The sequence below is a fragment of the Trichosurus vulpecula genome, chromosome 8 (genome assembly GCF_011100635.1).
Source record: "Trichosurus vulpecula isolate mTriVul1 chromosome 8, mTriVul1.pri, whole genome shotgun sequence".
NCBI classification, from domain to species: domain Eukaryota; kingdom Metazoa; phylum Chordata; class Mammalia; order Diprotodontia; family Phalangeridae; genus Trichosurus; species Trichosurus vulpecula.
Window position 1 is genome coordinate 245,256,648 of NC_050580.1, and position 22,427 is coordinate 245,279,074.

The 22,427-nt window shown below is 38.7% G+C and overlaps 1 protein-coding gene across 1 annotated transcript in view; it reads left to right on the top strand.

Moving 5' to 3' along the window:
• Positions 1–19,991, top strand: part of FLRT2 (fibronectin leucine rich transmembrane protein 2) — a 112,268-nt gene extending 92,277 nt beyond the window's left edge. The window contains exon 2 of the mRNA XM_036735423.1: positions 13,279–19,991. Coding sequence (XP_036591318.1) covers positions 13,683–15,668 — 1,986 coding nt within the window. The 5' untranslated portion in view covers positions 13,279–13,682 and the 3' untranslated portion in view covers positions 15,669–19,991. The remainder of the gene's footprint in view (positions 1–13,278) is intronic.
• The last annotated feature ends 2,436 nt before the right edge of the window (positions 19,992–22,427 follow it).

A 22,427-nucleotide genomic window follows, 5' to 3' on the forward strand; every position in this document is an offset into this window, starting at 1 on the left:
CTCTATCTTGTAACAAAGACAGTTCAGCAAAACTCACTGACAAAATGAACGAAGGTGATAGCTTATGCAACATTTTGGACCCCTTCTACCAGTCCACAGAGAGGAGAGATATGCTGCATCACTTGTTCTCTGAGACTAGTCCCTGTAATTTGATCTAAATTTGTCTGTCTTTTTAACATTATTTTTGTTGACATCATTGTAGACATTGTTGTGTTGCTCTCTTGGTTCTGTTTAATCCTGTCCGTATAAGTTGACAAAAATCTTCCTATGTTCTTCTGAATTCTTCTCTTTGTTTTTTTCTTGGTTTTTTTTTTTGGAAGGGGGAAGGCCGGGCAATTGGGGTTAAGTGACTTGCCCAAGGTCACACAGCTAGTAAGTGTGTCAAGTGTCTGAGGCCGAATTTGAACTCAGGTCCTCCTGACTCCTGGGCTGGTGCTCTACTCCTAGCTGCCCCATTTGTTTTTTTTTTCTTATGGTAATGATTACATCACATAAATATGCCATAATTTATTCAACTATTCTTCAGGGGCTTAGCACCCCTTTCTGTTCAGGTTCTTTTTGCCCCTTTACCACTTTAACCAATATTAAATAGGAAAATTAATGTCATTATCTCTTAGATCCAGGCCAATTTAAATCTTGTGAGAATCACCGATAATGCTAAGAAGGAACAGCCTCGCTTAAATGATGTGTCCCCTTGTCAATAAAATGTGAGAGCATCAGTGAATCTAACTTGCTTCTAGTTAATGAGGATTTTTGGAAGAGAATCTAAATTCAAGTGTAATTTCTTACCCTCTGATTTCTCTGGTGTATTTCACGCTGACTCTGTCATCCCAGTCCTCACATTATGCCTTTAGCTTTGACTTCTTTTCAGTAGAGAGACCAGCACGGTGACATATTCCAGAGAGCGCTAAATTTGGAGTCAGTGGACCTTTGAATTCTGCCTCTGACAACTTACTGCCTAGGTGTCCTTGGGCAAATCGCTTAACCTTCAGTTTCTCTGTCTGTAAATCATGAGAAAGTTGAACTATGTGATCTTCAAGGCCCCATCTAGTACAGAATCTTATGATCATCCTATACACAAATCAACTTTCTGGGCAACTTGTTTCTAGGGGAAGACTGAAAAATCAAAGAAAGTATAAATGATTTTTCTTCTTACATATGTATTTAGTGTCCTATGCATCTCATTTCCTCTGCTTCTTTTTTCTGTGTCAGTCTCATTTTCCTGTAATGTTTGTTTTTATGAGCTTTTTTTCTCTTTCCATTTTCTTTTAATTGGTTGGGATAATTTTGCAGCTATGTTATCACCCTCTAGTGGTAGTTCAGAGTAAAATCAATCCGGTTTTCAAGAATAGAATCTCAGTGGGTTTGATCACTTGTTATATTGTATCAATAAAATAATAACTAAGGCGAGATAATTAAGGTCAGAGTTTCCTGAGCTTTTTCACATGATAATCTTTTCTTTTTAGATAACTCACAAGGAGAGAGTTGATTAACAGTTACTAAGTGAGAAAATAAAGGATATTTCGTTTGAGAAGAGATACAGTACCTACATTGAAGCTCTGGTGTCCATGTTTTTCCCTTCTTTAAAAAAAAAAATGGTTCCCAGGTCTGCTTGATCTTCCAGGAGTTCAGTGAAACTGGCATTATCAAACTCAGTACTGTTGGCTCACTATACTAGGACCATCAAAGTAAATGCGATAGTGGTACTTTTAATTTTCATCAATTGACAAGCAAATATTAACTTTTTACTCAGTGCCAGGCACTGTGCTAGGCCCTGGCAATACAAAGACAAAAATTAAACATCCCTCGCCCTCAAGGAGCTTACCTGCTGTTAGAATTAATACCTACAATATGAAGAAAGGACTTAAAAGGTATCTTTTCCAGTCTGCTAAGTCATTTTAATCATTCAGATCTTGAAATCATTTAATTTCTTAGCCTCTTTGCATTTCTTTAACCATTGCCTTACCTGAGCTCTGAAGATGTTCTGAACTTTTTGGAAATGTTTGCTATTCAGCCTGTGCCTACATCTCGGTTGTACTCTTAGGGAAAAAAACCCTTAGGAAAGTAGAAGATCAAGGCCAAAGCATAATAATAATCCTCTTTCTTCCTTTCTTTCCTCCCTCCCTCACTTTCCCAAATCCAGATATACATACCTGCCCATAGCCCAGGACTGCAATATGACAGGTGTTTACGAAAATGAGAAGTATTATAAAAGCACATTTATTCAGAGAGGAAATTTCACACCATTTAAATTCAGATCCATCCATATGATACTGAAATAGGCTTAAGCAATGAATTTTTCATTTTTTAGACTCAAAACCAGATAACTCACCTGGAAACACACACCGAGTAATTTCATTTCATGGTCCTAATCAATATAACAGAAACCAATCTATATTCTAACTGTGAAGACTTAGCATTTTTTATCTATATATATGTACATGTGCACACACACATAGGACATTCTAATAGTGTATACACACGCATGTACACATATACACATACATGTGTATATAGACACATGTACATGCGTGTGTATATTTGTGTGTATATGCATATAATATGCACACATAGGAGTGTGTGCATATACAGATTGTTGTTATGTTTGTCCTTCATTTTCAAAAAGGACCATGGCATCAGGAAAATGATGACATGACTTGCAGTTGACTTTGATTTGAGTGAGGGAGGGCTGTACAAGCCTAACTTTCTCCTCCAGAGCCATACATAGATATAATATGCTCAGTCTCCATAGGTAAAATACAGATTGGTTTCTGTTCTATTGATTGGGACCATGGAATGAAATTACATTTTGTGCGTGTGTGTGTGTGTGTGCGTACATTCACGTGCCTAATACATACATACATACATACACACACACACACATATATATATACACACACATTATATATATATATATATATATATATGTGTGTGTGTATATATATATATATATATATATATATATATATATATATATATATATCTTGTTGTTTCAGTTATGTCATGACCCCTTTTTGGACTTTTCTTGGTAGATACTGTAGTGGTTTGCCATTTCCTTCTCCAGCTCATTTCATAGATGAGGAAACTGAGGCAAACTGGGTTAAGCGACTTACCCAGGATCACACTGCTTGTCAGCGCCTGAGGCAAAATTTGAACTCAGATTTTCCTTACTTCAGACCCAACACTCATCCAGTGTGCCACCTCATTGCCCCTATACATAAACACATATACATGTACACTCATACATGTATATACATACATTTATATTTAAGTGTTCTCCATACATGGAGCAGTGTTTATGTGAGGAAAATAGCATGTTTATATTTCTGGATTCAATATAGTTTTTCTTTGGAACTTTGTTTTATAACATAATAATTGCAGGCCTGTTTTCTTTAGATTTTGATTGCATTTAATAAGCATTGGATGATTAGACCTTGGTTGAATTGTCACAGTGAATTTAGGTTAACTTTCTGGGGTCGTGGAAGTTATTCATATTATATGATCAAAACCACTCACAGGTCTTTAGTAGACCATTTAGATTCACCTGAATTCAGGTCAAAACAAGGCAGAACTGGGAAGTTTTACCTTGCTGTCTAGCTGTTTGTTCAGACTTTCTAACACTCAACACAGGATTGGAATCCTGGGCCTAAATGGCCCCAATTTGGACTTTGAAGCTCAGCAGGGAACTTGAACTTTGACCAGAGGTTGTAATACCAGTCTGGTGCCTGAGATAATGGAAGATGATTCCTCCCCTCCCCCCAATTTTTTCCATATGTTCTAGATCTGTTATGGGGATGAACAAAGCACAGGTATCTTTATGGGAAAGGATTTGATTTATTTTTTTTTCAAGCAGAACAGGTTAGGATAGAGTGTAAAGCTAAGAAGACAAGACTGAAAACATTTTTATATGTGTATATATGTATGTGTGTATATGTGTGTGCGTGTGTGTATAGGATTCTTTTTTTATTGATTCCCTAGAGGCACCTAAATCCAATAGGTGGTGAAAGAAGGTCAAACATGTTTCATAGCATCATATATTTAGAGTTGGAAGAGACCTTAGAGGTCATTTAAGTCCAGTGCCCTCATTTTTACCCATGAGCATGCTGAGGCCCAAAGGGGATAAGCAACTTAATCAAGTTCACAAAGGCAGAATGTGACAGAATCAGGAATCTGATTGATGACCTCTGAATCCAAAGCACCGTACACTAAATAAGAGCAAAAACGTTAATCACACTTAATCATTTGGAGTCTCACTAGGAATACCACAACATGTTTGAGCCCTTTTTTCCCTTTCAGGTCAGCATCTCCTATTAGTAAGAAAAGATTCCCATGTATAACTCCTGTGGGCATCAGCAGAATGTATACATGAGGGCATTCCAGGTGAGAAAATAGCATAAGTAAAGGCAAGGAGGTAGAATTGGGCATGATTTATTATAAGTGAGTGTAGATCCAAATAGTTTCTTTAAGAGTAGAGACACAGGCCTCTGGAGAGAATAACAAGGTATAATGAATTGAATGATTGTGATTACTAACTTTAGCTCCTCAGCCTTTCTTGCAGAACCCTTTTGAGCTGAGGAAGCATATAATGTGTATGTAGGTGGTGCCATGCCTGTGGTGAGGTGATTTGGGTTTACTTCCACAGGCCCTTAACTTTTAGGAAGCCAATGCAATTGGTAGGTAGGCAACAAGTTGAAGAAGCAATTGGTAGGAGGAAAAGGAGGTGGTATTACCGGTGCCAAAAATATATCTGAAGCTTATATATTGGCCTACTGGCTTTTCTTCACAGGTGACATTCCAAATCCAATCTCCTTGCCTATCACCCATACCTGAAATGCCCTCCCTTCTTAAAACACTGTCTTTAAAACATCCCCAGCTTCCTTCAGAACTCAGCTCAAATGCCACTTGCTATATGAGGCTTTTTTTCTGCTTCCTGAACTTTTTGTGCTACTATAACCCCCCCCCCCCCTAAAAAAAATACCTTGTATATATTTTATATGTAGTTAGATATATACACATGGAGTCTCTTGATGATTTATGACTCCTCAAGGGCAAAGATTTTATGTGTTTGTTTTCTCTGTATCTCTAGCACAGTACCTGACATATCCTTAAATGCTCAGTGATTGAAATTCACACAATCAGTCCATGAATTTACTATTTCATTTAGAACCTCATTCTGGAAGGAAAATTAATGCCCACAACCCCTACCTTTAGGTAAGCTCTTTTGAATATTCGTAGCAACCAGTCAATAAACCCTTATTCAGTGCCTATATGTACCAGGCACTGTGCTGAGTCCTGGAGACAGAAATATGAAAAATAGAAAGCTATCATCAAGGAGTTTACAATCTAATGAAGGAAGCTAGAAAGCAGAGGCAGAGTGGGATGACCAGGGAAGATACCAGATTGGGGGATGGAGTGGGGAGAGGGAGGTTGGGACTGAGAAGTGAGAAATCCCAAAATAATGCAGTTAGATGGGAGATAAGGAGATATTCTGATCTAAGTTCCCTCCTTAAGAGGAGGTTTAGGAATTGGTTTAGGAATTCATGGTTCCACCCTCCACTCAGAGGAACAAAGGGTAGTGTTGATGTAGAGTCTCAAGTCTCATGGGATCTTGCAGGATGAAGAATAATGAGTTGGGGGTGGGGGGGGGCGCTACAAAATATTCATTTAAATATACCAGTTTAAAACTATGACCCTTGGCTAGGAGTGGGGGTAGGGAAATTGCCCTTGGTGATTCTCCATCCATCCTACCTTAGAGGGCTTCCTGACTATTTTCTGTCACTGTTCCCTCCCAACCCCAAAGCCCATTTGGCTGCCTATAAGCTTGGGGTGGCAACATCTACTCCATAGTATTATAATCTCGAGTGAGATCATAGGAGTAAGTGCTTAACAAATCTTAAGAGGTGTCTGAATATGAGCTATGCTTCAGCCTTCCAATATCCTTTTTAAAATGGGATGCCTAGAATAAAAAAAAAATGGTGTTCCTTGACCAATTTTACAATTCATAGTGCTTTGAGAAAAACTTCAAGGAGTCACACAAGTGCTAGCAATTTGGTGGACTGGTAGGCTGGTCTCATGTTGGGGAAGGGGAAGGCAATACTGTATCTAAGGTCCATACCTTACCAGTACTTACCTATGGCCTATGTAAGTCATTTCCTCCTTCATAAAAGTGCGTCTCATCCCCTTTCAAAATCTATGTATTAAAGAACCCAAATTCTCAAAATCTCTCTCTCCCTCTCCCTCTCTCACACACAGAAGTACACGTACATAGAGTTTAGGTGGCTGAACTAGCTGGCAGAGCCATCAAATGGCAATTCTTTCATCAAAAGGTTTGATAGCTCATCATGGGAAAATGTCCCTAAGGGCATTGATGGAACCACAAGTTTACTATGAGCTAAAACTGTGATGTGTTTTCTAATAAAGCTTACTATAGTCTTGGGCTACATTAATAAAAGTATAAAATCCAGATCACAAGATGTAATCACCCCACTGTACCCAGCACTGGTCAAACCACATCTAAGGTTTTGTGTTTAGTTCTGGGTATCATATTTTAAGAAGAACATTAAAAAATTAGTACATTCAGAGGGTGTTGGCTGGAATAGTTAGGGATCAGAAAATTGTCTCATATGAAAAATTATTAGGGAAACTGCTTAAGGTGGTTAACCTGGAGAAGATAAGACTAAAGGTGGAGGAGTAGAGTACGATAGTAGTTTTCAAGTGTTTCAAGGGCCATCATATGGAATGGGGAATACATTAGTTTTGTGTATTTTCAGAGGGTAGAATTTTGTAACCATAGTATGCCCAGATGCGTGCCTTGCACAAAAATGGGTAGTTAGTTGATTTTTGTTAGACTATATTGAAGTTTTGTGGCAGATTTCAGCCCAAAAGATAAAAAATAACAAGGTAACTGGAGCCACCTAAGGATGACCCAAGACTGCTGCACTAGGCAGATAGCTGATTATTAATGGAGGTACTTGGAGCGTTGATGATTATCTTTTAAGGATATGTTAGCAGAGATGGGTAAGGGTTTTGAGTAGATGTCAGAGGATCCTTCCAATCTTGAAATTCCAGGAAGCTACTTACCATGTTGGTTCCCTTCATTAAACCAGTATTCCTGCCCATCTCAAGAGGAGATAAATATGTGTTGGCAGCTTGGTGCCATGGAAAGAACCTGAGGGTCTGAGTTAAAATCCTAGCTCTCCCACTTAGTACCTGTGTGACCTTAGGTAAGTTATTAAACTTCTTTAGACCTCAGGTTCCTCATAAAACGAGAGGCTTGGAAGAAGCGACCTCTCAGGTCCTTGATTCTAAGCTCTGTGAAGCTATGGTAAAAGCACTGACTTTAGTGTTTGAGGATATGGGTTTGAATCTTGATTCCGCCACTTATACTACCTGTGTGACCTTGGGTAAGTTATTTAACCTCAATAGGCCTCAGTTTTCTCATTGATAAAATGAGGGTATTGAACTGAAGGATGCTATATTCTCTTCTTGCTCTAAATCTATGATTCTGTGGTTTGGATTATGTAAACCATAAGTAAGTCATTTCCTGTTTATCCTTATAGACTCATTGATTCAGAACCTTTGAAGTCAGGGACCTCAAAGGCCATCTAGTCCAACTCTGTCTATGTTTAATTGTTTTTATTTTGTTCAATATTTTCCAATTACATTTTCATCTGCTTCAGATTGGGAATGTTGAGGCTCTATGTGGCCCTCAGTATTCATGTTTGACATCTCTATTCTAAAGCCTTTTATAAACCTTAAAGTACTAAATAAATGGATGATGTGATAATTATGGTGATTCATGTTCATGATGATAATTGTGATAAGGCAGGTTACATGGCAGTGGATAGAGAATCAAAGTTGGAGTCAGAAAGGCCTGAGTTTGATTTTAGACACTTCTTAGTAGTGCTACATTGGGCAAGTCACTTAACTTTCTGTTAGTCTTATTTTTCTTCATCTGTAAAATGGGATTATAAAAATACCTATTTCCCAGAGTTCTTATAAGGAGCAAATAAAATAAGATGTGTGAAGCCCTTTGCCCACTGCAAAATGCCATCTAAATATCAGCTATTGTTACTGTATGCTATAATTAATAGTAATAGCTATTATCATCATCTCTTAGATCTTACCTTTTTGGGGGGTGGTCCCCTTGATTCATAAACCATTTCTTTTTAAAATTCTTCACTATCATTTTCTATTTGCTTTGGAAATTAAATACAGTTGCGTCATACTTACTGTCATAGACCGTACTTAAGTCTTGAATGGGATTATGGAATTATTAATGGTACCTCTATGTACCAACTATGGGCAATATGTGGTACTATCAAGTGGGCCCCCAGAGGTGAGGAGTTCAGATTTATTTGCTCATGGCTGTAGTATTTGGTTACTATACTAAACTTACCCATGTTATCTGAACTAACTGGGCTAGAAACCACAAGAGGATTCCTCTTAAAGTTCAGCATTTTCTGCTTGCCAGGAGAATGGCCCTTTTGGTGGTATTTTAACATTTCTAAATTGAGACTGGCTGGAGCCAGGAAGTTCTGAGGTGTTAAAAAATGTTCTTAGGAAAACAAACATCTAATCAGAATTTTCCAGAAATTTTGTTCAGATTCTTCTATAAAGGAATCATTTCAGCTTAGAGGCTAGTGGGTGTTTTTTGTTTTGCTTCGGTTTGGTCTCTAATGGGAGTTTGGTGCATGTGCAGACCCCAAGTAACAATCTTGTATCCTCCATACTAGCTAATGGGGTCTGCACATGCACCAGACCCCCATTACATTTTGTTTCATTTTTATTTTTCTAAATTATTTTGCTGATTCCTTAGTGACTGGCTAACTATAGATTGTAGGCTTCAAATGCAGTATCCCCAACTCATCTTTGGGGATATGGAGAAGGTTAATCTAAAAGTCACTTTTTGGTGTTTACAAATTTTTAAAAATGCTGTCATGGTGTATTTATTTCTGTGCTTTTATACCTTCATGTTATAAAGAATATAGTATCCTTAACCTTCCTCAATCTGCATTAACACATGTGTCTGCATGGAAGCAAATGATCATAAGACTCCAGAAGCAGTGAGATCCTTGTAATGCTGGGAAGGCTTTTCAGATCAGCTTTTATTTGTACCCCATGACACACTCTGCTGTCCTTTCCAACTACAACCAGAGCCGAAGCCATTAAGATCTACCTTGTATTGTTGTGTAACGCCGTCAGTAGTGCTTTTGGACCACTCCTGTTTTCTGTCCCATGTTTTTTTATGGTTTTAGTTTATTAAAACACTCCTGGAATATGGTGTCCTGAAATTAATCAAACCCCTCAACTAAACCAACAGTGCAGAGAGAGGGAGAGAGAGAGAGACCCTTTGCAGAAAGCTTTTAAAAGATTTACGCACTTGCATCCCAGAACCTCTGAAAATAGTTAAATTAAAGCAGCCTCTCTGTTTCACTGTCATCTGTAAGAGGCTGGCATGGAGTCACCAAAGAGCATCTGTTGTGTGGTGGTTTACCCCCAGGCTTTTGAGGTTGTATTGCCTCCTATAAATGCAAATTCCTGTATTTATCCAATGCCTTCCATTCAATAATTCTCAAGAAACTCCCAAGTTTCCTTGAAGGGAGGATGGGGAAGAACTTGCTTAATGTTTAAAACAGACAAAGAAAACCTTGCTCTCTACATATGAAATTCATCATGCAGGGGGAAGATCTTTGTACTCCTAACAAAAAATTGCCACTTTAAAACAGCTAATGGCTGAAAAAACTTGAGTTTGTTTATTGTCATCAGGGAGGGCTAATATCATGAGAATTGGCCGAGTAGGGGTAATCGCTGTACAGTAGAATCTATTCTATCCAGAAGCTGCCTTTCTATGCACCTTACTGCTTCAGCCACTTAGGCAATGCCGATTCTACCCTTAATAATGTTTAGCTAGAATTCTGCTATGTAAACTTGGTCTAGTCTATTTTCTCTGACAGGAAGTGATTGTCAGCTCTTCTTTCTTGGAAGTTCATTTGATACAAGAGACTAACATAGGTGGTTTGAACACAATTTGACTTTCCTCTTTGCATTCAAGTTATTATTAATATTGAGATTAAGGCATTTTCTGCCCTCACAATGGGAGTATTTGGACTAGAGATATTTGGAATAGCAATTGTCCTATTTGACTTCTTTTTTTTAGTGGGGGAGGTGGGAAAATGATTATTTCTGAGGTGTTTTCAGAGTTTATAGAGTTCACTTTATTTTAATGGAAATACTGCATGATGGCAGGTATATTCAGACTTTCTGATCATTGGATCACATCTGATCTGAACTGTTTAACAGTATAATTTTGTGAAGATTCCCAACTCCAATCCAAGAATTCCTTATTGAAAATTGAACTTGTCATGACCAATCAACTCAACGTGATCTAGATAGGACTTTTCTCTTATTAAAGAGGATAAACAGTGACAGTTTGAACCATGTAATCCTGTTAGGGGCTTTCTTCAGTATCACGTCATCACACATAATTATAAAAGAAGCACTCATGAGTGAAATAGGCCTGCAAGAGAGCAAGGCCTTCAGCCCTGGGTTGGCTGATGGGGCTTTTTCAATAGTTACAGAAGACACAGCCCAGCAAGTGGAAAATTTACTATTTGGTTGCATAATGATAGGCTTCAGGAATAGTACAGAGCTCTTTGTGAATTTCCAACTATGTTAGCCTCAGGGTCTGATACCTGATGAGCTTTCTAAGTAAGTACGGTAATCTTTAAGCACAGGGTTTGCTCTTTTTAGGTTATAATACCTTGGCTCATAAACACAGCTACAGAACATCTATTTTTTTTAAACCTACCTACTTTGGAGTCCCCAGGGTAGCCTTTTAGAAAATACTGCACATAAGCTGCACTACTACTGCCATGCATGACAAATCTTTCTACATTGCTTAAAATGTGCCTTGAACCTGCCTTTCCAATCTTGCTGATGGCTGAATGCAAATAGAACCAGAATTTTTTTTTTTTTGAGGAGAGGTGTTGGGGATGGGGGGTATGGTGGTGTTATTTTTATTAAAAACTAGAGTCTCTTGAATGCAACTAACATTTGTTTGTAAGATAATTTACATTTTCATAGCCCCATTGCATATATATATCTATATCTATATCTATATCTATCTATCTATATATATATATATATTTCTTCTATTATTGTAGAGGCTGTGTATAACTTGACCTGCAATTTCATTGTAGGAAGTTTCCAGAGTTGTAAAGCTGTAACTCCTCTGTGACTAAGAGTCAACCAGTTTCTTAAGAGTTTCTGTGCCTTGACCACATGGTCACATATCTTGAATGAACCAGAGATTGGATTTGAACCCCAAACTTCTTGACTTCACTTAACTACCTCTGGGTTAACTTTTGGGAGTGGGGGTTAGGAAAAATAACTCTTCCTCAAATGTCCACTACACACAAAATTATTTTCTTAAAACTTAATACATTACAATATTGGAATAAGTGAAGTGGTTAGCCATTGCATATGAAGGAATTATTGAAATAATTTAAGACATAATTTAGTGATTGTTTAGTGATAAAATAAAAAAAATATTGTTATCAAAGTCACTTTAGATTTTTTTTGCTGTGTCTCCCTTTGCAGATTCACCTTTTCTCTGATGCTGGTCTTGTGACCTTGGGCAAGTCAACCTTCCTCAGCCTTGGTATCCTCATCTGTAAAATGAGGGGGAGCAGCTGTATGGCCTTGGATGTTTGTTGTACCTCTAGATCTAGGATCCTATGATTGGCCTTTTCTCCTGGAGGGTAGTGACTGTAGTTCAGTGACAGAGCACTTGCTTGCTTGTGAATCCCGGGTTTTATAATGCTGTTTTGCTCTTTGCTTTGATTCTAAAACAAGATGATTCTTTAAAAAAAACCATGTACACACATACATGTCTGTAAACATACACGTGTAAGTACACGTGTATATGCATTTGTATGTACATGTATATTATAAAGCAGAAACACATACATGAATAAAAATAGAAAGCATAAATATATATCTGCTTTCTAAAGCAGAATTACTATATAGTTCCTCAGGCATTTAAATTATAGGATGCTCATATCATATTTTGCAGGTGGTTGTTTTTTTTTCTTTTTTAATAGAGTTTCTTCAGGTTGTTAAAATAACTGTCTCAAATAATTCTTTTGTGCTTTTAGATTTCAGTGGCTTCAATTTCTTTATATTGGTGAGAATTAAGAGACACAGAGCTTACCGTGTCCTGACATGTTGGTTTTATAGGGAAATCAAAACTGTACCTTTCAATTAACTCCTTTATTTCTTTCATCTCAAAATTGATGGCTTGAAATTGCGTGCAAGAAAGAATAATTGGTTTCTTAAAAGTACCTTAATTCCCCCAAATATTCCTTCAACCATAACAAAATGAGCTGAGAACATTCTTCCTTTGGGGACACAAGGGAACCAGCTGACTCAGTGGGGGAAGAGCTTATGCCTGGGCCTGGATTCCACAACTCTGTCTGGAACATCATGTATATGAATTACTTGAGAGGAGGGTTATTTGACTTGCAAGTGTCAGGGCCTGGAGTACATTCTACCCAGAAACTGGGGTGTTGAAGAGTGACCATGAGGTGTGTGTGTGTGGGGGGGGAGGTTGAAAAGAATGACTTGTTGTATCCCTGTCTCCTTTCATACAAATGGAAGGAGACATTTTATATGCTTGGGAGATACGGTTTGTAGAATAGGATTGGGGGAAGAATTATGCAGTTTCAACTGAACTGCTTGCTATTTCACATTTGTTTGTTTCTCGATAATTCTTTAGAAGGAATTATTTGACTTTTGACCAAATGTGGCACACTGTTATCTATATCTTGCTATAATTGAAGTCTGATGTGCCTTTGTCTACCTTCTTGAAATAAAACATAAGTAAAAAAAATTAAAATAGCCAATAAAAATTTCAAACTTATATTTTCAGTAGTTTTATATATAAAGTAACTTGTCATATAGATAGAGGTTACAGGGAACTATGTGAAGAGGCAGAGAACGTCTGCAGGTCATAGATTTGATGGTGCTGGTTGAACGTATAAACATGGTTTTTATTTTTCAGTTCACCCGTTCAGTCATTAAGTCTCTGCTGTATATTCGTATTTTTAAGCACAATTTAGAGTTATTATCCAACATGTGTCCTTGATTAAGGATTTTCATGGCAATTATACCTATTTAACTCTAACCTTTTTCTTTTTCCTTTTTGGGAAGAATTGTGATTACTGTTCCTCTTGTCACCAGTTTTACTGACATCACTTTCTTTTTGTTCTACAACAGATCCAGAATTGAGCTGAATTGAGATGCTCACAGGCTAAACATCACTGACCTGAACTACAGCAGAAGACAGAAGACTCGCCAGTCCATTGTGGTTCCTGTTGTCAGTGAGCACGTTGCTATCACCTATCACCTGTTAGGAAAAAAAAAATATCTACTCCGTTTTAGTGCACATGGAGGAAGGCAGTAAAGAAAGCAAGTCAAGAAGGACCATGAGACTGGGGCTTTCCTAGCTGATTACCAGAAAACAACAGCAAAGGATTGTTCTGCTGTTCTCCTTCAGGACTTCACTCTTGCTTGAGTGTCAGACACTGACAGAACCGGTTTTCTGCCTTTTCAGCTTTGCCACCTGCCTTTATTATTTCCCATCCCCCAGCCACTCTGTCTTTTGTTTCTTTACTTCAGAGATGGGCCTAAAGACTACAAAGTGGCCTAGCCACGGGGCTTTGCTTCTGAAATCTTGGGTTATCATTTCCCTGGGGCTCTACATGCAGGTTTCTAAAATCATGGCGTGCCCTAGCGTGTGCCGCTGTGACCGGAACTTTGTCTACTGTAACGAGCGAAGCTTGACCTCAGTGCCTCTTGGGATACCGGAGGGCGTAACCGTACTCTACCTCCACAATAACCAAATTAATAATGCCGGATTTCCTGCAGAACTGCACAATGTACAGTCGGTGCACACCGTCTACCTGTATGGCAACCAACTGGATGAATTCCCCATGAACCTACCCAAGAACGTCAAGGTTCTACACCTGCAGGAAAACAACATTCAGACCATTTCTCGGGCAGCTCTTGCTCAGCTTTTGAAGTTGGAAGAGCTACACCTGGATGACAACTCCATCTCTACAGTCGGTGTGGAAGATGGGGCATTCCGAGAAGCTATAAGTCTCAAGCTGTTGTTTCTGTCTAAGAACCATCTGAGCAGCGTGCCTGTTGGCCTCCCTGTGGATTTACAAGAACTGAGGGTAGATGAAAATCGAATTGCTGTTATATCAGACATGGCCTTTCAGAATCTCACAAGTTTGGAGCGTCTCATTGTGGATGGCAATCTCCTTACCAATAAGGGCATTGCTGAGGGGACTTTCAGCCATCTTTCAAAGCTCAAGGAATTTTCTATTGTGCGGAATTCACTATCCCACCCTCCACCTGATCTCCCAGGTACGCATCTGGTCAAGCTTTACTTACAGGATAACCAGATAAACCATATCCCTTTGACAGCATTTTCCAATCTCCACAAGTTGGAACGGCTGGATATTTCCAACAATCAGCTGCGGATGCTGGCTCAAGGGGTCTTTGATAATCTTTCCAACCTGAAGCAGCTCACTGCACGGAATAATCCTTGGTTTTGTGACTGCGGTATTAAATGGGTCACAGAGTGGCTCAAATTCATTCCTTCATCTCTTAATGTACGTGGTTTTATGTGCCAGGGGCCAGAACAGGTCAGGGGCATGGCCGTCAGGGAGCTGAATATGAATCTGTTGTCATGCCCTACCACTACGCCTGGATTATCTCTCATTACCCCACCCCCGAGTATTGTTCCTCCAACCACACAGATTCCCACTCAGACTGCAGCCACCCCTAGCAGAAATTATACTCCTCTGACACCCACTGTATCTAAACTCCTCCCCACTGTGCCTGACTGGGATGACAGAGAAAGGGTGACCCCTCCCATTTCTGAACGGATCCAACTCTCAGTCCATGCTGTGAATGACACTTCCATTCAAGTCAGTTGGCTTTCTCTCTTTACTGTGATGGCATACAAACTCACCTGGGTGAAAATGGGCCACAGCCTGGTAGGGGGCATCGTTCAAGAACGGATAGTCGGTGGTGAAAAGCAACATCTGAGTCTGATCAATTTAGAGCCCAGATCTACCTACCGGGTTTGCTTAGTGCCACTGGACGCTTTTAATTACCGAGCTGGAGAAGACACCATTTGTTCTGAGGCTACCACTCATGCCTCCCACTTAAACAATGGCAGTAACACAGCTTCCAGCCATGAGCAGACAACTTCTCACAACATGGGTTCCCCCTTTCTCCTGGCAGGTTTGATCGGGGGTGCAGTGATATTTGTGCTGGTGGTTTTGCTTAGCATTTTTTGCTGGCACATGCACAAAAAGGGGCGCTACACCTCCCAGAAGTGGAAATATAATCGGGGCCGGCGGAAAGACGACTACTGTGAGGCAGGCACCAAAAAGGACAACTCCATCCTGGAGATGACAGAAACCAGCTTTCAGATTGTCTCCTTAAATAATGATCAACTCCTTAAAGGAGATTTCAGACTGCAGCCCATTTACACCCCAAATGGGGGCATTAATTACACAGACTGCCACATTCCCAACAACATGAGATACTGCAACAGCAGCGTTCCAGACTTGGAGCACTGTCACACGTGATATCCAGGGGGGCAGGGAGACACCAAGCGGACAGTGAAACTCTTGAGAACACACACACAAACACACACATGTGCGAGCATAGAGACACACACAAATTACATTTGATAAATGTTACACAGATGCATTTGTGCATTTGAATACTCTGTAATTTATACGGTGTACTATATAATGGGATTTAAAAAAAAGTGCTATCTTTTCTATTTCAAGTTAATTGCAAACAGTTTTGTAACTCTTTGCTTTTTAAATCTTTAAAAAAAAAGTTGCTGAAGTACTGTACAGGGTTGTACAATGAGAACCCAATGCCATGGCAAAGGAAAGAGTGATTCTTCCGTACAATGTACATTAACCATTTTGCTGTCGAAGCTGTCAAAAGAGATTTCCTTTCTCAGAGCCACTGGTAAAGGTCCAAGTACAAATTAGAGTGGATTCATTAGGACAGAATAATTTAATTTTTATTTTTTTAAGAAATCTAACCAAGCAATTCCATGCTATTTCTGCACTTCCCAGGTTTTTTTTTGGGAGGGGGTGTTGTGAAAGTAGAAATTACAAAATAAGAGATGGGCGAATTGTACCAAAATTCTGGTTTGACCCAGTGCAGGAAATAACTGCTGAATCACAAGGAAAGAGCTTCATTCTCGTGAGATAATTTGGCCCACTTGGCAAAGCCCAAGAGGATTAATTAAAATTTCAAAAAGCCTGAAAACTTTGGAGGTGGCTGGGGTAAATGGTTTTTAAAAAATCATCATAGTGTCCCAACCTATGTAATTTGACAAAGTTAGAGACCAGATTACATTTAATTCAGACATATTGAGGAGCTGATGATCCAGAAAGAAAATCAGCTCTTTTTAAAAGTGTTTATGTTCAAATTAAGTATAAGGCTAAACCAAATTCAACAGAAAAGTTTTCTAATACATTGTTTTAAGAGAGAGACTTAACAAAATAGGGTAAAAGAAATACTAAATTAAATTATTTTTGATAAAGAAGATTATTTTGGGAAATTCAATATGGCTGTGGCTACATGATTGACCAAGTAACTGAGTAGAGGAAAAAAAAATCATTCAAGCTAGATTTTTTTCTTGTCATGTAGTTTTAAAAAATTCTTGAAATAGTTATTTTACTTAAGCTTTTACTTTTAAGCCGGTTGTGTTGGTCTCATGTAGACAGAGCCCAAACTCATGCCTTTCCTTCTCTCAATTTCTTGTCTTCCATTCAGACATTTTTTTGAGGGGAAAAACCTCACAAAATTCTGTTGATTATACTCCATTTGGTTCTCATCTTTCCTCAGTTTTTCAGGAAAAGTTAATTATGACACTCTGGGATGCACAAAGACTCACCCAAGTGCACCTATAGCTTCTGAAACTCATGTCCGTTATCACAGCTAATAGTAGATCATAGATCCTAGACTTAGAGTTAGGAAGGACCTTAGAGGTCACTATTAAGGCCTACCAGTGCTGGCCCAAAACATTATATATATTTATATATTCTTCCCCCCACCCTCCTCTCCCAGGCAGTTCCCAGGTTCAACAAATGCATTGAGTTTCTGTTTTGCAGTTTACATTTGATTGATGGAAAAATGAGCAAACTGGATGTTTAAAATTTTTTTTCTGCCTAATCTTGTCAGAGCATGGGAGAGAGCAGAAGGGGGATTAGGAGAAGAGTAGTCCAAGTATGATATGCTATGTTTTTGAATTCTTCACAGAATTCTGTGTGAACCTTGGGAAGCCTAAATCATTTTCTCCTTTTTATTCCCAAGATGTAGAAGGGCTGCGGATGGAGATGGTAGGCATTGTCTGAAAGTTTGCATCCTTTCGAAGTTGTAGTTAAAACAATCAAATTTAGAAATCTCGCTCTATACTATGTGTTTTCTATTTCTCTTGCTATAACAGGTATTTTAGGGAGCCATATGGCAAGGGTCACAGAGTTGTCTTTGTTTTTATTTTGTTCTGTTTTTAAAGGAAAAAAAAAGCTGTGATGTGTCTTCTTTGTATAACCTTAGGTATAAAATGCTATGCAAGTTTTTTTTTTCTTTATAGTAAAAGCCTTATTTCCTCGATACTTTCTCTCTCCCCAGTATGTTTTAACTCCTTTGGCCCTTTGGGATAAACAAAAACATGTAACTAGCTATATATTGTTATAGACATCAGTGCACCAGTGTACATTCAGCTAAGGTGAAATTTCAGGCTTTGTATGAATTCTGGAGTGGCTGAGATTTCCAGGGTAGTCTGGCAGCTCAATTCCTGGGTTGCTTACTTAACACTGTATCTACAATAAGAATGAAAGGGGTTAGGTTGAGCAATAAAAGATCCCAATTTGGAGAATTCAGCTACATACCCAGGAGGATCTCACTTGATTACCTAATCATTTCAAGACTCCAGCATACTTAGACTTCATAGACAACAGTATATTTTCAGGAAGGATGCTTTGCTTCTTATTAAATATAGATTCACAATACTACTCATTTATCCTCATGTGATTTCACTCCCAAAGGGCCTCTGGCCATTGAGACTCAAAACTCAAGATGGGTGGGTTTCCCGTTTTCTTAAATTTTCCTGTAGCCTACATAGTATGTGGGATTATTTGGCACTAGCAGGTACAATGGAATTCTTGGCCTAGAGAATGAGTTACAGTTGCCTGAATGGGTACCAAGCCCATTATGCTAGAAGGATGAGTTGTAGAAGTTCCATTTACCATTAACATTTCTCATTTTGGTTTCCTGTGTGACATAGGAAATGCTCTGTTGAAAACAGGATCCTTTTTGAATATGGTATTTGGGAATCTCACCTCACGCTAAAAGCTGTCATGTAATAGTGTTCTGTTCTATAATGGACCCATGTTGCTGCTGCCTCACCATAGGACTTCTGTTTGAAATTATGTTTCAGTTGTGGCCGTATTTGTGTAAACCTGTCTGCATCCTAACTTGGTCCCTCCTGTGGTCGATATACACTGGGAGATAGATGGTCAGGGTTAAGTGTGAAGCCAAATCCATAAAGCAGAAGGATGTTCACTGGTTCATACATAAAGCAAGACCAAGGTCTTGACTTCTATGGCATGGTGTTTTAGCCAGCTGAGTTAATTTGATTCATAGTGTATACATTTAGAAGTATGTGACTCTCTCCTGGCAAAGAAAAAATACTAAAAAGAACAGAAATAAATCGATATCTAATGAGAGTCATTATCCATACTCATGGTTGCCATTTAACACTGATGGTGTTTGGAAAAGAGATTTATGATGGTGGTGCTGCAACCTCCTCTCCCAGTGTCAACGACATTTGTCTATTGAATTTGCAACTCTGTTGTATGTGTTAGCAGGAAGACACCTGGTGTTTCTCTGCCTTTACTTTCCCAGGGCTTCTGAACAAGAATAGTGCAAGTGAAATTCATTCTCCCTTGTGATCACTATTATATTTTATAATTATCTGAATGTTTGTGGAAGATATATTAGGAGTTTCCCCCAAGGTGAAAAAAAAATACAATATGACTGGTCTGAGAAAAAAAAATTAAAAAAAAAACCTAATGAAGGAGCTAATATTATAGCTACATTTTCTACTAGAGCATATCATAATCTTTTAAGTCATTTCATGGGCGTTAGAAAATACCTCCCCACTGGGAGAAAACCTCTTCATGTTGTGAGCAAAGCATCCATACAAATCACAAGGCAATATTGTTGTAACCCACGGGGAGAAGAAATAATGAATTTTATCTACCAATCTCAGCAGCGGGTTCAGCCACAGCTATTGACAGCGAAGTGGTTAATTTCCATTTAATCCTTTGTTCATAGCATTTCTTTATTCTAATTTATAACGAGGAGACATTAAAGTTTTACTTTAGAACATGAGAATAGTGGTTTTACTCGTGACTTATCTTCCAGCCATACAGAAAAGCAAAACAGAAGTGAGCGCCCCAAAGAGAAAACAAAAATAACTCGAGTGCTAAGCCTCATGTGGCCTTGCCTGATGCTTCTTTTTTACACAAGGAAGCTGGAGTTTTCATCCTTCCCCAGTGGTACAACAGGAGTCACTTTGGTCCCTGTAGTTGTAAGGGGAAACTGATTGAATAAAGTTTGACAAAACAGTGTTACTGTATATATAATGGAGTCAAAAGGCTTGGTTGTTATTTCCCTAGTAGCACACCCACCAGACTAGCACAAGGAAGGGCTGTAAAGGTCATAGATTTTTCTGGTATTTGAAAACCTCCCTGGGGCATTGGAAAGCTTTTCCCTAGGATGTAAAATGTGTATCAGTTTAGAGGCAAAATGAGGCATTAGGCCAATGTGTGTCCCTGATATAAGCAGAATGGCATAAAGTATACTCATTAAAAAGTTTATCATGATGCTTTGTTATTGATTGAGCCATATGGTGATTTGGTTCTTATTTGCCTTGACATGGGACTACAAGGGGCTGGAAAACCTGCATTATACATCTTCTGAGACCTACCATGTTGCACATGTTAACTTCAAGACTTCACTCTACACTATACAGTACCTTGTTGATATATTAAGTAAAGACTTATTTTAAAAAAAAAAACATACTGTGTTTATTTGAGCTGATTCATTGAAATGCAGTAATCATAGTTGTTTTGAATAGGAGAAATGAAACATGGTCCTGGGTGATATAGGAGGATGATAGGAATAAATTGTTGATAGGATTTTCATTTTTTGTTATGTACCTTTATGTTAAAGGCCAGTTCATGTTTGGTTTTGAGGTGCTTTTTAATTTCCTGACAAGGGTATGTGTGTCCTTTGTGTATCTTTCCAACCATCACTGATGTACAGGGCATATCCTTTTACAGGGGGATAAAGTAACCTCATACAAATATGTTTCTGCATCAAAGCTAGAGTGCTCCTTTTCTAGATGGCAAATGCCGTATGCACTATTTGTTAAGCACTCACATATGTAAGAGAATTTATGGTTTCCAAAGTATTTTCCTCATATCTCTATAAAGTAGTACAGGCAGATGAAGAAACCGAGGTTTGATATCTTGCCTAAGCTATTTTAAGTGTTGGAGCTAGTACACAAAACTCTATCTTCTAACTCCATTATTCTCTATAGTATACTATCTTTTCATGGTTCTAAGCATGTGCTTTCCTTCCTTGGAATGGGTAAAATTGGACCTATCCCTATACATAGATATATAATGTATACATCACATATAACATAGACATACAATTATATGTGTGTATATGTGTGAACATACCACGTACACACACACACTCACACACATATATATCCCTAGATTTATATTACTTACCTATTAACTCGGTTCTTCAGAAACCAATTCTTTACTTCGTGGATCATTCATATTTCCTTTTTCTGGCCATCGGTCTACTCCATGACTTTGGGCTATTTTGACTCAGGAAATAGATGAATTTGTGATTTAATTCATTAAGAATTTATGAAATGCCTAGGTGCCGGGTAATCTACTAGACATTGAGAATGAACTTTCTGTCCTCAAGTAACTTCTACAGTGGGAGGGAGGAGAAATATAAGCTGAGATAAGGAACAAGACTAGTAAAGAGTATTCAACCTGATAGGATCCAGAAGCATATTAATCCTTGTCAGAATCTCTGTTGAAAGGTTTTACCGTAAGAGATAGTAATATCTAGTGACTAAAATGAGTGTTGGGGAATAGGAGCATAACCTACCCCACTTTGTTAAAAATGACTGGTCTTATAGGGAATATGGGGGCCAACTAGACCCTTCTCTTTTCAGGAAGAACTAAGATTCTGTGATTCTAACTACCCCAAGCCTGCTCAATATAGCCATCTACTGAGTCCTACCCTTGGAAATAACAGCAATCCCTACCATTTTATATAGCACTTTGAGGTTCACAAAGAACATTTTAAATGCTATCTCCACAATTTCTGTGAGGTACTATTATCTCCATTTCACAGATGAAAAAACTGAGGCTTAGTTTCAGTGACTTGCCCAGGGTCACACAGCTAGTAAATATCTCTATTAGGATTTGAACTTAGATCTTCCTGAGTCCAAATCTAGCCCTCAGCAGGAAATGTAGAGAGGTTTTAACACTCTTATCCTTCTAACTTCTCACTAGGCACATATAATTGAATAAGACAGCATAAAGGGTTCGTAGAAAACCATCAAGTCTAATCGCTTCTCCCACCACCCTCACCCCTGTCTAAAGATATGTGAATAATTTTTTTCAGGATAGATTGACTATACTTTTCTCAAAGAATTTTAGAATAATAACCCATAACCTCTGGGAAGTTTGTTTTATTATATGCTATGATTATGTTCACAGAATACATTGTTTAGGAAACCACTTCCTTTTTTTTTTTTGATCGTTACCTGTGATTTCATTATCTAGAGAACTCAGCACCTCCAAAGTGATTTCATCTTTTTTTTCCCCAGAACCGTTTTCCCCCCCAAACTTCCCTACTTCCCTGTTACTGGCAAGGGTACCACCATTCTTCTCAAATGCACAGCTAGGCGTCATCCTTAACTCAGCCCCCATACAATCCATTACGAAGTTCTGTCAATGTTAACTTCTTAACATTTCTCACATATGCCCCCTTCTCTTCTCTGACATTGCCTCCACCCTGGTGGTGATTCTCTTCCCTTCATCCCTGAACTATTGTAACAGCCTGCTAGTTGGTGTCTCTCTCTCTCTCTCCCTCTCCCTCTCCCTCTCTCCCTCACTCTCCCTCTCCCTCTCCCTCTCCCTCTCCCTCTCACTCTCTCTCCCCCTCCCCCTCTCCCTCCCCCTCCCCCTCCCCCTTCCCCTCCCCCTTCCCCTCCCCCT